Below are 16,630 nucleotides of genomic sequence, written 5' to 3'. Positions count from 1 at the left end.
GGCATCTGCTTTAGGTGCCATAAAGGGGAAAGAAAAAAAAAAAAAAAAACAAGGCGAGAGAGAGAGTTTCTCTTTTACTTAGGGCGGTAGGGAAGGGCCCTACCCAATAAGGTGAAATTGAGTTAAGGGGAAAGTGAGCCTTGCCAATATCAGAGAAGAGCACATTGTGGAAAAAGACTATGGAACGTGAAATCATGTGTGGCGTGTGTTAGCTAGAATATGATAAACGTGGAAAGCAAACCTGGAAAGTAGGTAGAAATGATAAAGAAGTAGGACTTCCAGGTTGAGTGGTTTAACTTCCAAGTAGTGGCTAACGTGTTTAGATCGGTGGGAGATATCTTTATATCAGAGGTTGTAGTTTTATCAGGTAGCTGTTTTATTTATTTCTGTTACCCTGACCTGCCTGTGTTAGTCTCTCGTGCTCACTCTGATTCCAGGTTTCCTTTCCACTTACATGGTGTGACTTCTGTTTTCTTCGGACCTGACATGTGGTTTGTTTGATGCCTACCAGAGGTTTAGTGGTCCAGGAGAGTATTGAAAATGCATATTAAGTCAATTGTTCTCGAGGGATTCAAGTCCTATGCCCAGAGGACTGAAGTCAATGGTTTTGATCCTCTCTTCAATGCTATCACTGGCTTAAATGGTAGTGGGAAATCCAACATATTGGACTCCATCTGCTTTTTGCTGGGAATCTCCAACCTGTCTCAGGTAAAGTGTACATTTTCTAATATATGTGAAATTAAGTTTGGCAAGGTAATCCTGACTAAACTCAGACTATTGCTAGTATTTACTTCATTTGCTTTTTTTTTTTTTTTTTTTTTTTACGTATGTGAGCTATACCTCAGTTTGGCCCCTTAAAGAAATTATTATTCTGTCTATGAGATGAGAAAATGGGAATTTAAAGATGTTGCCCACCTGTTTACCTTCTTAAGATGTTTGGGAATTCATACCCAAACTCAGGCATTGTGACTTTAGAGGGTGTCTCATTCCATAGCCTCTGTTCCTTCTCTATTGTATTAGAATGTTCTACAGACATACTGATGGATTAAAGGACTAGTGAAACTCAGAGGCACTGTCTTCCCTTAAGCCTTGCAAACTAACTTTTATTAAATGGACAGAGAATGATTCAGTTAAAATGGTTGTATTGAGAAAGGCAGGTATTGCAGCTTGTTGCCTATGGATGCTAATTCTGTCCTTGTCTGCTTAATGAAGTGAATACCACTCTTGTCTGTGTAATGAATTCTACATCAGGGTTTGCCAAACAGCAAGAAACTCATTTTAGTGCTACTTTATATAATAGGAGGATTTGTAGTTGATAAAATTTTTTTCATTATAGGTTCGGGCTTCAAATTTACAAGATTTAGTTTACAAAAATGGGCAGGCTGGAATTACCAAGGCCTCAGTGTCTATCACCTTTGATAATTCTGACAAAAAGCAAAGTCCTTTAGGATTTGAAGTTCATGATGAAATCACAGTAACAAGGCAGGTGAGTGGTTATTGAATACTTGGATTCCGTAAGAACTTTCATGTCTGATGGAGTGATTTTGCAGAAAGTGCTGGTGACAAAGTTCATGAGCAGAATGGATGCATCAAATGCTAGAGTCCTTAACACTATCTTCCATAAGCAGTCATGTGCTGTATAATGAGAAGTCACTTGGTGTTGAACTACATATATGACAGTGGTCCCATCAGATTATATCACCTAGTGATGATGACACCATCTTAGTTTGAGTACACAAACTAATATTTGGCATGATAAAATTGATAATATCTGATATTTTCATAGTTATAAAACTGCCTAATGATTAATTTTTCAGAAAGTATGCCCAGTTGTTAAGTGATTTATAACTATATTTGAATTTTGATTATGTAAATTTCACCTTAGAGGCTAGAAAGAGACCCAAAAAGTCCTCAGTCCAGTGAGTGAACTCAGTCACAACATTAATCATGAACTGTACTTGGTTCTTCTCTAGCAGTACTTAAAAACCTGCCGTTACCTGAAATCTGTCTTCTAAAATAACCAATTCCATTTATTCTTTAAAAATTTGGCAAAGTCTACTGTCTTAAAGTGTACACATTGATCCTGCTTTTCTTGAGAGTACTAAGTTCTTTTGTATTTTGGTCTTAAGCAATATGTAAGTTTACATGTTTTCTAAATGGACTCTCAGCAGGTCTTTCACTTGATGTTTGTTTCTAGTTCCTTTACTTTCCTGATCGCACCAAGTATATACCAATCTTCCCCTTTCAGTTTATATCTCTGTTTATATTTTTCTAGTGCATGGCTGGCACCTCAAATTGAGTATTTCAGAATTAGTCTAATGAGAACAAAATTAGGAAGACATAACACGTTTTGTATTTTATAATGCTACTTCTGTGTTTCCAAATATGACATTGCAGTGTTTATAATACATTGTGGAGTCATAAAAGATTTACCTGAAATGACTCAATGTTTTTATAATGTGTGTTATTAATCATTTATTGCCATTTCTGGCAATATGCAGGTTTCTGAAACTGGTAAGGATTTTATATTTCTCTTTTAAATTTTTTTCTTATAGACAATGTGCTTACCTTGTCAAAGTATTCTCCATTTTATTGATTTTCTCCTCTATTTTAATGAAAACTTCTGATTAGAAAAAGTATTGACTAGATTAGTGTTGATTAGATCATTAGGCATTTATCAAATAATCACCCTTTAAGAATTGTCTTTAACTCTGTTACTAATCTGCCTGGTTGTTCAGGTCATAGCCTATATCTTTACCAAAATTTTGTCCTAAAGTCTTTGTCAAATTACATATAAACATACTATGTTATTAATTTGTTAGCATATGAACTAGTAATATAATCCTATCAAGACAGGAACTAACAGTATTTACTAATTGTTTGATGTGTGCTGGATACTTTTGAATGCACTAGAATATACTTATAGAAAGAAATATAAGAAACTGATATTTTCTTTCAGGGCCTCAAAATCTAGTGGATGAGGTAGTCATACCCAATAAATTTAAGTGCTATAATTATTAGAGTAGAAACAGCTTGTTTCTGGCATGCCTTTCTCTTAATAAGCCCATGCTTAAGCTCCATTAGTCTATAATGATCAAGAGTTATATATCTTTACTAATCTCTCTTAGAATTTTGTCAAGTTGATACAAAACTATTTTTCTTTAGCATTTACAAGAATCTGACTTCTGTTCGAAGTGAAAAGTGGAGGAAGAGGAATTAACCTCTAAATGTGGAAAATATTCAGAAAGAAGGAGACCAGAAAAGTAATATCCTCAGAAATGTAAATCTGAAAGTGACCTTAGAGACCTAGTTCCTTGCAGGGGAGGTTAGAAATAATATACATGATTGCATGCCTAATTAGCAAAATAACATGAATAAGAATCTAGAGGTCCTGGCTCAAGTTAACAATCTTTGACTGTGATGTGATATACTTTTATTTTTCATGACTGATTTTGTTTACTATTAGTTTGATAGAACAAATAAATGTGAGAAAATCTACTTTGTAATTTGTCGTTTTTAGCACAAGATACATTATACTTCTTTAAATGCTTTCAGGTGGTTATTGGTGGCAGAAATAAATATTTAATTAATGGAGTAAATGCAAATAACATGAGAGTACAGGATCTCTTCTGTTCTGTTGGCCTGAATGTTAACAACCCTCACTTTCTCATCATGCAGGTATTTTGTTGTATTCACTTCATGGCTTTCATAATGGTCTTAACTTTTTTTTTCCAGTTATTACAATAAGATGAACTTTTTTTAGATTTGCCTATTTTTATTTTTCTTATTTTGTTTTTAATTTTATGTTTAAATTTCATTTACTATCATGCTCTGTTTGGGCACCTTTTAAGAAATACAGTTTAATTATATTGATGTTTTCTAACATATTTTACATATTTGAATTTTGAAGAATGTCTAGAAGTAATTTTCCTTGACTTATTTTATCAAATCTGAGGACAGTACATGCTAACTATAAAAAGAAACATAATAATATATTTTATTGGAGCCAGGTGTGGCAGCACATGCCTGTAATCCCAATACTTGGGAGTCTGAGACAGGTGGATTGCAGGTTCAAGGATAGCCTTAGCAAATAGACTGTCAACCTAGTGAGACCCTGTTTTAAAATAAAAGTTAAAAATAAGGCTAGGGGTGTAGCTCAGAGGTAGACTGTTCCTAAGTTCAATCTCTAGTACCATACACACACAAAAAAAAATTGGGTTAAAACATTTTAATATTTAAAGTATAAAGACCTCTTCTTTAGAGTCTTAGACAAATGAAAAGTAAAGGCTGATATTATCACATTAGTTCACTTGATTATCTATATGTCCTTTAAGAGACTCATGACAAGGGCAATGGCAGGTTCCTGATGGGACAGTGTGTATTCATTTATGTTGCTATAACAATACCACAGAATGGATAATTTATAAACAGTAGTAATTTATTTGCTCATGGGTCTGGATGTTGAGAAATCCTAGGGCATGGTGCAGGTATCTGGTGAGGGATGTGCCGTCCTATGGTGGAATGGCAAAGAAGTATAAGAGAGCAAGAGGGTGCAAATTTGCTTTTATAACAAGCCTGAGACCTTAACAACTTACCATTGCCAGCATCATCAATTTCTTCATGAGAGCAGAGCCCTCATGAAGTACTTCTTATGAGGTCTCATCTCCCAATACTTTTGCATTGAAATAAAGTTTCCAATGTATAGACTTTAGGAAACACTTTCAAATTATTGCAGACCAAAATAAACATTTTCACTACAATTCAGTACTTCAAGGAAATATATATATTCTAAATGATATGTCTGACACCTGGGAGTACAGGCTATTGTTTTGTTTGCTTTTGGTAATCAATTAATATAATGAATTGCTGACATAGAAATAAAATGTTCTGTTTGAAGCCAAGAAGTATGTCATCTCTTGTGAAGTTATCTTGAAGGATTTCAGGGGAAAAAAAATCAAGAAATATTTACTAATTATACTAAAATTTATATACATATCTGTTTTGGAATTGGGGACATATATTTTTCTAATAAACTTTCAAAAATGAATTCTGGATTAACAGTGTTTCAATTAGTAAATTATTTCATTTGTATCTTCAGTAACTTAAGTAATTTGTATCACTGGTGAGAAAAGTGAATACCAGATTCCAAAATTCTAAAACTGCAAAGTACTTTTGGTCTCAAGTTTAAGAAAAAAGCTTTCCTTTTTCTTGTATATAGAAGAAATACTTCCCCAAGGATGAGTTCATTAAGATACAGCACCTTCCTTACAGATAAACATTGACTTAAGGTCACATATTCTATAATTTGTATCATTATAGTAAGTTTGTCATTTTATTTTCAGGGAAGAATAACAAAAGTATTGAATATGAAACCTCCAGAGGTAAGAGTACTATTTATATACAACAAAAGTACTAATTACAGATGCTGCTTTAATCTTTCTTTTTGGGGGGGGTACATTGTAATCATAAACCATGAAGGAATTCAGAGTGATAGAGACATCCATACATATTGCACTTAAGGAGCCTCCCTGGCTTCCACCCCACTCCCTCATCTTCCCTGTGCACAGCATTTAGGTTGGCATTGATGTGTTTGTGTATGTATATCATGTTCATTCGGGTATTTCCTTAATCAAGCCCCCCCCCCATCTGACTCCATCACTCCACTAGGGTTTTTCTTCTCTTTTGTTTAAAGTTCTTTCTCTGTCTTAATAATCTCTCCCTAGCTTTCATATATGAGGGAAAATGTCAGCCTTTTGTGATAGACTAATCTCACTTATCATAATATTCTCCAGTTCCATACATTTCCATGAAAATGATGTAATTTTGTTCTTTTTTTTATGGCTGAGAAGAGAATTCCGTTGTGTATATATCTCATAAGTTTGTCATCCACTCATCTGTTTATGGACACCCAGCCTGGTTCTATAATTTGGCTAATGGAAGACCCAGAGTAGTAAAAACAGTTCTCAGCAATAAGAACTATGCAGGCAGCATCACAATATCTGACTTCAAACTATAGTAGAGACCCATAGTAATAAAAACAGCATGACATTGGCACAAAAGACACATAGACCAATGGAACAGTGCAGAAGATTCAGAAACAAATCCACAAGCCAGGCATGGTGGCATATGCTTGTCATCTCAGCATTTGGGAGGCTGAGACAGGAGGATCCAGGTTTGCAGCTAGCCTCAGCTTCTTAGGCCCTTTGCAACTCAGTGAGACCCTGTTTCAAAATAAAGAATAAAAAATGGGGCTGGGGGGTATAGCTCAGAGGTAGAATCCCCGAGTTTAATCTCTGTACTGCAAAAAACAAAACAAAACACAATTTGTAGTTGATTGATGCTTTAATCTTCTAGGCAAATTTTTGAGAAATATGTTCTTGCTTTAAAATTCTCAGAAGGTAAAGAATACTTTAATATTTAACACTGCTCAATTTTAAAAGAGATTTTGACGCATAAAGCAGCCTCTCTTAACTGGTGTTCCATGTCAGGATTAATGCCTATAAAAGGGGCATTACAACTTAATTTCCTCTTGGAACTTCCTTGAAAAGACTTAAGACGAAGGAGGGAATATTTTGTATGTGAACAAGGGCCGTATAGTATTTTTTTTCCTTGAGAGGTCATGCTTATATTCATTAAATAACATCTTGGTTTGGAATTGATAATCTGTCCAATGCATAGCACAGGTATAGTGGGTAGCAGAAAATAAAAATTTCTCTTGAGATAGGGATTGATGTTAAATTGCAACTTTCAAAAAAGGAGTGTTGGCAAAATTGTCCCATATTATAAAATTATGATTGACTCATACTTCTCCTTTTAAAACTGCTTTTCATATGTATTGTTTAATTCTCAACATTGCTGTGAGGCATAATCAGTACTCTGGTTGGGGAAACTGAGGCACAGAGAAGATGAAGTTACTTGCCCAAGTTCTTAGCACAGGTGCTGCAGTTGGGAGGCTAATATTATGCCATGCTCAGCTCAATTGGGACAGAGTGGCTGAAGTCTGACTTGAAAGAATTTCAATATGAACTCTGAAAATAAAGCTTGAATAGTGTACCCTTTTCTTTAGTCTTTTTAGAAGAGTAATTTTAAGAAAAGGAGAGGAATTATTAGTTTTGATTTGGGGAGAGAAAAAACTGGAAATTTATTTAAGCAAAGGTTTGATTTTAGGAGAGAGTCCAGAAATGTCTCTTGAATATAAGGGTTATTAGTTAATACGTGCATTTTTATATGTTTAACTTTTATGGTCTTTTTGAGCTATTATTTTGGTAAAGTGATTACTAAAGTCAGTCTGTAAACATAATTAATATAAATTTTAGTAAGATACATTGTATTGTATTCTTAGGACATTAATACAATTATCCTTCCAGATTTTATCCATGATAGAAGAAGCGGCTGGAACCAGAATGTATGAATACAAAAAAATAGCTGCCCAGAAAACTATAGAAAAAAAGGAGGCTAAGCTGAAAGAAATTAAGACGGTAATTACATTTATATAAATAAGCTTTGTAGAAGACCCTAATTTTGCATTTAGAGTTTCTGCTGTGAAGAGGGTACTTTTTTTTCCCTCAGTTCAGTTTCTGTAATCTTTCTTTCATGCTATTTTTCTTTGTAAAATTTTTCTTACTGGCATTTAACATATAAAAAAACTTATTTTTCTTTATTTTCCAGATACTTGAAGAAGAGATTACTCCAACTATTCAAAAATTAAAAGAGGTATATACTCTAATATGAAGACAGCCATTTAGAATGTCTCTCAAAAAGGGTGATGTATTAAGTCAGGCAAATAGGGTTAAGTATATACCATTATTTGGGCATTTTTCTCTAGGATGATATAAGGAATTAAAGTTGGTGCTTCATAACAGCTCTCTGCTTACAGAGAGATATATACTTTTATCTGTTAAGTCATTTCACAGAATGATCTGTATAAAATTTAGAAAATGATATTCCAGATTTTAATGTTTTATTGAAGAAAAGTACATGATTTTCTTGGATAATTTGAATTGACTGAAACAACATTTCGAGCTATGACACTCTTAATAACCCTCATTGGTGTAGTAAATTACTTCTAGGCTAATGGTAGCTGTTGCTAAAATTACTGATGTCAAAGCATTTTATATGTGAAAGATACTGAAACAGAGACTACTTGGGTTATCTCCAGATATTTACAGCTCCTGACATAGTCAAACTTGACAATTTTTCAAGGAAAGAATGCATTTATAAGTGCATTGTTTTAAAAGGTACCTATTTGGGAATTGATTAAAAACTCATAAAAATTTGGTAATGCTCAAACCTGTTTTCTTAGTCTGTACAATAGCATCTCTGTAGAAGATAATGCAGAATGAAAATTCATGATGGAAAGTACTCCCTTTATATAGATGATTAAGTAGAAAACAGCAGATCAGGAATTTAACCTTAGGGTTTTAGACCTGATTTTGCCACATTTTTAATAAATCTGTTTAACATAGATAGGTCATTTAATCGCTGAATTTATTTCTTCCTCTGCATATTTGGGATTTTAATTGTTACTTTGCTTCAGTGGTCTTTATGTGGATCAAGTTTAAATTTTAAGAAAAGTGCTTTTTAGTGTCTGCAAGAATATTTCATAGGCATCATGGTAATACAGAATACATATAGTAGTATATCACTAGTATTGTGCAGGTTGTCTTTACAGGCTCCTTATTAGCACCAGTTCATAACTTTGTGGCCACTTTTTCACTTATTTTAGCTGCCTAATATATTAGAAAAATATGATCACATAGGATTCATTAGAGATGGTATAATGCTATCTCAAAAGTCAAAGTTATAGTTTGCTAGAATTTAAAATACCATAATCATTTAAAACAAAACTTATCATGAAAAAAATTGAAATATGTTATTGTAGTTTGATGCGTTCCAAGTTTGTTTAAAATTGTGAATTTTGAGTTGTTCTTTATTATGACTTCTCTTTCAGGAAAGATCTTCCTATTTGGAGTACCAGAAAGTAATGAGAGAAATAGAACACTTGAGTCGCTTATATATTGCTTATCAGTTTTTGTTGGCTGAAGATACCAAAGAACGCTCAGCTGAAGAATTAAAAGAAATGCAGGATAAAGTTGTAAAACTTCAAGAAGAATTGTCTGAAAGTGATAAAAAAATAAAAGCACTTAATCATGAAATAGAAGAATTGGAAAAAAGAAAAGATAAGGTCAGAACCATATAAGTTAGATTAGATACGCAGGAAGAATACACAATAAAAATTTAGGATTTACTGGCTTTATTTTCCATATTGATTTGCTAGCCTTTAGGATAATAAAATGGCTTGTGAAAAGATATTTCATATAGAAAGATAAAGAAAATTAACAACATAAACTTGTTTTAAGTAATTTGATTGAATCATGTGCATTTGATTACAGGAAATTGGAGGTATACTCCGATCTTTAGAGGATGCTCTTGCAGAGGCTCAGCGAGTTAATACTAAATCTCAAAGTACATTTGACCTTAAGAAGAAAAATCTGGCAGGTGAAGAAAACAAACACAGAGAATTGGAAAAAAATATGGTTGAGGTAAGCAAGTAAAAACCTTAATTCCCATTAGTATGTAATTATCCATTCTGTTAATATTTGATGAGTTTCTATTACAGGCTAGCTAAATACAGTTGTTTGGACTGAGGATCCAACAGTAAATTGGTCAAAAGTCCCAGCTTTGTGAGTCTGTATGATCACAAGTTAAACAAGTAGAATACATAGTATGTTAAACATTGATAACTGATATAGAGAAAAACTAAAGCAAGGGAGAAAAATTAAGAGTTTAGGATAAGAAGGGCATAATTAGGGATTTTAAATTGACTAGCTATTGAAGTATGGAATTGCCATTAATTAAAGTGGAAAGTAGAACAGGTTTGAGTAGGGAAATAAATAGTGTGAGCATAAGAGACTCTTAAGTGCCTGTTAGACATCTTGATTGGTAATGTGCATTAAATAGCTAAATATATGAATATTAAATCCAAGCTAAAACCGATTTAGAGTCATCAGTGTATTGGAGGTATAGAAATACATGAGACTGGATAAAATTATCAGGAGTGTAAATAAAAAGAAAAGAGGCCTAAAGTTTGAGCACTGCAATAATTCAACATGAAAAATTAGAGGACATGAGGAAAGAATGAGCCAGGAGTTAGAGACAGGTTATGAGGAAAGTCAACAGTGAACTTGTCTCTGAGATCAAGTACAAAAAGATTTAAAGGAGAAGTGACAGATCCTGATTGGGATGTGTTCACACACTCAAAATAACAACAGAAAAATACATGAGTATAAGTATTCATAACTTTTGAGAAGTTTTCTGAAAAGGATAAAGAAATAAGAGTAATGTTGAAGTAAGAGTACTTAGGCTTGATTTTTACATGGGATAAATAACAAATTATTGATGGAAAAATTCAGTATGAAAGCCAACATTTGTAATTCAGATGAAAGAGAATTATTGAAAAAAAGTTCCTCAGTAGCAGTGAGGAGTAATTGTTGTATAGATAAAATAGGTTGCCTCGTAAGGTATAGAAATAGTCATCCACAGTAACAAAAGAGTCAAGTATGTAGTCTCTTAGGCAGGAAGGTGAAAAAGTGTGTTATAATCCTAGTGAAAATACGTTTGCCTTTGCATCAGAAAAATTAGCTTCAGGAAGATAAAGTATTTCTTTATATTGTCCAATTAGATATTATTGCACAGAAATGGAGCTATTGATACAAGAAATATGAAATATGGGGATACAGATTTAGACAAAACGTCAAAGCAATATGAACGTGATGTAGCACTTTATGTTGTAGCATCCAGTTGCTGAAATCATGTCATCATTTTTTTGGGGGGGGGGTTCTGGGGGTAGAACCCAGGGGCATTCAACATCTGAGCTTACACCCTCTGCCCTATTTTTAATTCTTTATTTTGAAACAGGGTCTCGCTGAGTTGCTAAGGGCTTTACTAAGCTGAGGCTTTCTGCAAACCGCAGTCGTCCAGTCTCAGCCTCCCACATGCAATAATTCAACATGAAAAATTAGAGGACATGAGGAAAGAATGAGCCAGGAGTTAGAGACAGGGTATGAGGAAAGTCAACAGTGAACTTGTCTCTGAGATCAAGTACAAAAAGATTTAAAGGAGAAGTGACAGATCCTAATTGGGATTACAAGCGTGCGCCACCACGCCCCTCTGTCATTTCTTCTTTTGATCAGGTTTATAAAGTTGTAAATATGTGGACCTGCCTTGGTTTGGGCTCCTTTTTCTTAATCTTGCCAGGCCCTAAAGCTTCATACAGGGACACTGATTGCTTCTTTTTTGTCTCCTTTCCTGTGTCATCTTACTCTTCTTGATCTCTAAATGTTAGCATGCCCCAGGCTAGTGTGCAGTTGTGTTCTATTATGCTTGATACTTTTAAGATCTCATTCTAGCCCTGCAGGTCTAAATATTTGTCTATATGATGATGCCTTTCAAATCTAAGCTAGGCTTTCCTCTTTCTCTGAACTCTGAAGCAGAGTTAAGTATGTAGTCTCTTATGAAGGAATGTAAAAAGGTGTGTGATGGTCTAAGTGGGAATTCATGTTTGTCTTTGTATTAGGAAAGTTAGCTTCATGAAAATAAAGTTTTTATACTGCCCTATTTGATATTGCACAGAAATGCAGCTATTGATATACAAAATACAGGGATAAAAATGTCGACAAAATGTCAAAACAGTATGAATGTGACATAGCATGTGTTGTGGCATCCAGTTCTTGAAATCATGTCATTTCTAGGTTCACTATGCACCAGTTATCAGTTTATCTCGAGACCCAGTTTCAGACTAAAGAATAAAAGTTAGGGCTGGGGGTGCAGCTCAGAAGTAGAATGCCTCTATGTTCAATCCCCCATACTACCAAAAACAAGATATTAAAATTAGTAATACTTTTCCCACAACTATTTAATACTTAAGTCTTATGCCCCATAATACTTTATATACATACTTTTAATCCTAATGCCTCTGATTTTAAGCTTACTGTCTCAATTAAATAAATTTAGAAACTGATCTTTTATGTTCTTCAAGTGATTTGTTTAAATATACAGTGGTATTCTTAGCACTTTATCTCCTGGGTTTTACCATCACATATAGATTGAAAATATTTAAAGTAGTATAAGAATCAAATCCCCAAAACAGTGTATTTCAGAGTGGGAAATCAGTATTTTAAGTTATGATGGCTAAATTATTTTCTTTATTATGCCTTTTTCACATTGCTTGAAAGTTTAATGAAATAAGGTTATTTGCATGTAAGAAAATGGATTTTTTCCTAAATTAAAATTTTTTCAATTTGAAATTCTCCCTGAAGGACTCTAAAACTTTAGCAGCAAAAGAAAAAGAAGTTAAGAAAATAACAGATGGGCTGCATGGCCTTCAAGAAGCAAGTACTAAAGATGCCGAAGCTTTGGCTGCTGCACAACAGCACTTCAATGCTGTTTCTGCTGGCTTGTCCAGTAATGAAGATGGAGCAGAGGCAACTCTTGCTGGTCAAATGATGGCCTGTAAAAATGATATAAGTAAAGCTCAGACAGAGGCCAAACAGGTAAACATAGACATTAAGCATTATTTGATTACTGTTTTTTAAAAGAAGCTGCTTTTTACATTATGCTTTTGAAATCATTACAAAATGTTGAAAATGATTTGTTCAATGTCAAAGAACTTGTTTATATCATACTACCACTTTGTAGTGCCTAATAGAGCAAAATTAAAATGTCAGTCATTAAATACTGATGATGTTAGAGTGCCAAGATGCTATAAAACTTACTTGTAAGTGCAGTAAATGCTTAGTTCATTTTGTAACATTGTTTGAGATATTGGGGGGTTAGTTAATTGTCATCCTTGTTGGCCTTATTTTTATTGATACCATAAAGTTGAAGTCTTAAGCTTTAACAGGAAAAGAAAACTATCCAGCTGTCCTCATTTTTTTCTTGCCTACCATATCATTTCTTAAACTTCATAGCATCGTCTTAGGAAGGGTCTCTCACACATTCTCACACATTTTTCTTGGTTCTCACTACTCTGTCATAATCTTGAGTGCTGTCAGTTTGTTAAATGGTATTCAAATTTTTTCACATGCTACTAAACCTTCAAGTTCCATGAACACAAGAGTTTTCTGGCAGGAAAAAAAGATAACTATACACATAAGTATACATTATTTTTTAAAGAAGGACTCAATTTTAAAAACTATACATGGAAACATTTGTATATTAACAACTTTACCCAAATTTTTCTGTTAATATATATTTGCAGCTTTTTAAATTCAGAGGTGATAATATCCCAAATTTGTTTTTAAAAAAACCTTAATCGTAAAAGAAAAACCCACTTAATAAGTAACTTTTTTGTTAGCTTATTATATGAGGGAATTGGGAAGAATCTTATCACTGTTCATTTGTTAAGAGAGAATACTCTGCATCTTAAAATACAAACATGGTTTTAAGAAGTAGTGCTCATTTATATTAACTTTAGACTCCTAAAGTTTTGACTCTTGGAAGTTTTGAAATTCTAGCATTTAAATATCAGATTTCTAGATTTAAATTTAGTTGTCAGTTTAACTTTCTTTTTCTATATTATTTCTCATCACTCAGTGAAGCTTCTTTGTTATTATACAACATTCACAAAGATACACAAATACAAAGAACACCTGAATGGAAAGGAAGTAAACTAGAGTTGTGATTTCTAGCTTTTTTTTTTTTTTTTAAATTACCCAGCTACTGACAGTATTTGTCAACTTTTTAAATATATTTTACAAATATTAAAAATATGCTGTTAAATTATAAATGATTTAAATCAACCATTTATGCTCCAGTTTGGGAGAGGGGAGGAAATTGTGGGAAATGACTGAACGTTTGAAAAACTAAGAGACAAAACAGTTAACTTATCAAGGCCAAGGTCTCCTATTTAAACCAATTAGAATCTGTGACTGAGTATAATTACAAGCACTATCTACCTCATTTAGTCTGCTACGTTTTTTAATCACAGGCTCAAATGAAGTTGAAGCATGCCCAGCAGGAACTAAAGAATAAGCAAGCAGAAGTGAAGAAGATGGACAGTGGCTATAGAAAGGATCAAGAAGCTCTGGAAGCTGTAAAAAGACTTAAAGAAAAACTTGAAACTGAAATGAAGAAGCTAAATTATGAAGGTTTGCCGTTAAAGACATAATAACCAAATTTTTGGGAGGTAGTGAGTATTGACAGAAACTAACCAAAAAGGAAAAGCAAGTAGGATTTTTTTTAAGTTTATTAAAATGCATTAGTATAAGAAGTATTTTTAAATACAGTAATAGAAATGTCTGAATATGAAATAGCTGTTTGAAGTTTTGAGAACTCTGTTAATTTCTTTTTGCAGTCACTTCAATCTCAGAAATGTCATTTGTATATTTCTATATTAGTAGGTATTTATATGCTGCTTCTTGGGATGACAATTGCATTATTGTTGGAAATGTCTACTTGACAATAAAAGTTAGAATGTTAAGCATGCTTTTTTATTTAATGCTTAGCAGAAATTTATATTTTACTTCTAAGAATGCTTTGGTAATAGAAATTACTTGTATTTTCCTTTACCCAGTAGAGTTTTTAAAACTTGTTTTCAATTTACTTAAAATTTACTTCTCAGAAAATAAAGAGGAAAACCTTTTGGAAAAGCGCAGGCAGCTATCTCGTGATATCAGTAGATTGAAAGAAACATATGAAGCTCTCTTGGCTAGATTTCCCAATCTTCGATTTGCATACAAGTAAGATTTCAACCTCATCTAGTAATAATCAAGATACATTTTTACTTAAGCTGGGTGGCATTCTGAAAGGCAGTCTGAAATTTTGCTAACACTAAGATTTTTATATGAAAATTCTAAGTTGGTTTTTCTTAATTGATATTTTCTTTAAATATTAATGAAATGTTTTAAATGTTGGTAGAGCGAATTCTTTTACTATTTAATGGCTACTGGTGTCACTAATTTTAAATTAAAAAACTAAATGAGGGGAATTCAATCTTATTTCTAAATATCTTTAAAGTTATTTTATCATTACTGTTAAATATCTACACTTACTTACCTTTTATTTATTTTGCTATGTGGGATTTTTTATGGAATACTTATAGTAATCACACCTATTACCAAGATGAGAACAACAAAGTTACTTTTGTTACATTGAAAATTTACTGAAAAGATCATTAAATTAATTTTAAAATAGTGACTGGTTAGTCATTTAGGATATTTAAAAATGTTTTGCTTTGGGAAAACTTTTGCTTTTATTTTGGATTAACATGCTTGACTAGGAAAGTATAACATATATTTTTTTTATCTAGGATTAACTTTTGTCAACTTTTTTTTATATTAGGGATCCAGAGAAGAACTGGAATAGAAATTGTGTGAAAGGACTTGTAGCTTCTCTGATTGGTGTGAAAGATAGTTCTACAACCACAGCTTTAGAATTGGTGGCTGGGGAACGACTCTACAATGTTGTAGTAGATACAGAGGTAAACTGATTTTAATTTAAAAAAATTAAAATTGCTGTTGTATTTGAAAAATCTCATGCTTCTAGAAACAATTGGATACTTAATGGTTTAAGATTCTTCCATGTCACTTATTTTTATAGAGTAGGATTTACTATATAAATAAAACTTTTTTTTTCCCCAGTACTGTGGAATGAACCCAGAAACTCACGTGTTAGCAAGTGTTCTACCAATGAACTGTATCCCTGGCACTTTTTAGTTTTTAGATTGAGAGACAAGGTTTTGCTAAGTTTCCCAGAATGGTCTAGAATTTAAGATCTTCCTGCCTTAGCTTCTTGAGGAATTAGTTGTATGTGCCATCGTACCCACCTAATTTGATAACCTTTTTTTTTTTTTTTTTTTCAGTACTGGGGATGGAAACCAAGGGCATTCTACCTCTGACCTACATTCCCAGCCCTATTTTTTATTCTTTATTTTAAAATAGAGTCTCACTGAGTTGCAAAGGGCCTCACTAAGTAGAGCTGAGACTGGCCGCGAACTGCAATCCTCCTTTCTCAGCCTCCCAAATAATGGGATTACAAGTGAGTGCCACCACACCTGGCTACTTAATAACTTTTTGATAACTGTATGCTAAAAGAAGACTCCTCTTCACTTAGAAACTCAGAGTGCACATTGTTAATTTTAGGGTGTGTGTGTGTGTGTGTGTGTGTGTGTGTGTGTGTGTGAGAGAGAAATTTTGTATTGATTTAAATTTATAAAATAGGCTGGGTGTGGTGATGCACACTTGTAATCCTAGCGCTTGGGAGGCGAAGACAGGAGAATCCCACAGGTTTGAAGCCAGGCTCGCTGGCTTAAGAGACTGTTTCCAAATAAAAAAAAATATATAAAAAAAATAGGTCTGGGAGTGTAGCCCGGAGGTAGAAGGGCTTCCAGGAACCCCAGTACCACCAAAATAAATAAATAAATAAAAAATAATAATAAATAAAAATAATGAATAAATTTGTAAAATAATCTAGGAACACAGCCGGGCGTGGTGGCGCACGCTCATAATCCCAGCATTTGGGAGGCTGAGACCAGAGGATGGCGGTTCGTGAACAGCCTCAAATACTTAGTGAGGCCCTCTGCAACTCAGTAAGACCCTGTTTCAAAATAAAGAATAAAAAATAGGGCAGGGGG

General features: G+C 33.3%; 1 protein-coding gene across 1 annotated transcript in view; it reads left to right on the top strand.

Moving 5' to 3' along the window:
* Nucleotides 1–540: 540 nt before the first annotated feature.
* The window catches only part of SMC2 (structural maintenance of chromosomes 2), a gene marked incomplete at both ends in the record, with an annotated part of 50,111 nt that continues 34,021 nt past the window's right edge, over nucleotides 541–16,630 (top strand). The window contains 12 exons of the mRNA XM_080709639.1: nucleotides 541–708; nucleotides 1,337–1,486; nucleotides 3,556–3,678; nucleotides 5,343–5,381; nucleotides 7,368–7,478; nucleotides 7,669–7,713; nucleotides 8,951–9,184; nucleotides 9,393–9,542; nucleotides 12,318–12,551; nucleotides 13,988–14,147; nucleotides 14,621–14,738; nucleotides 15,340–15,478. Coding sequence (XP_080565765.1) covers nucleotides 541–708; nucleotides 1,337–1,486; nucleotides 3,556–3,678; nucleotides 5,343–5,381; nucleotides 7,368–7,478; nucleotides 7,669–7,713; nucleotides 8,951–9,184; nucleotides 9,393–9,542; nucleotides 12,318–12,551; nucleotides 13,988–14,147; nucleotides 14,621–14,738; nucleotides 15,340–15,478 — 1,671 coding nt within the window. The remainder of the gene's footprint in view (nucleotides 709–1,336; nucleotides 1,487–3,555; nucleotides 3,679–5,342; nucleotides 5,382–7,367; nucleotides 7,479–7,668; nucleotides 7,714–8,950; nucleotides 9,185–9,392; nucleotides 9,543–12,317; nucleotides 12,552–13,987; nucleotides 14,148–14,620; nucleotides 14,739–15,339; nucleotides 15,479–16,630) is intronic.

The sequence above is a fragment of the Muscardinus avellanarius genome (genome assembly GCF_963383645.1).
Source record: "Muscardinus avellanarius genome assembly, chromosome: 13".
Classification (NCBI taxonomy): domain Eukaryota; kingdom Metazoa; phylum Chordata; class Mammalia; order Rodentia; family Gliridae; genus Muscardinus; species Muscardinus avellanarius.
Note: the sequence above shows the minus strand (reverse complement) of the source record. Positions and strands in the feature narration are given on the sequence as shown.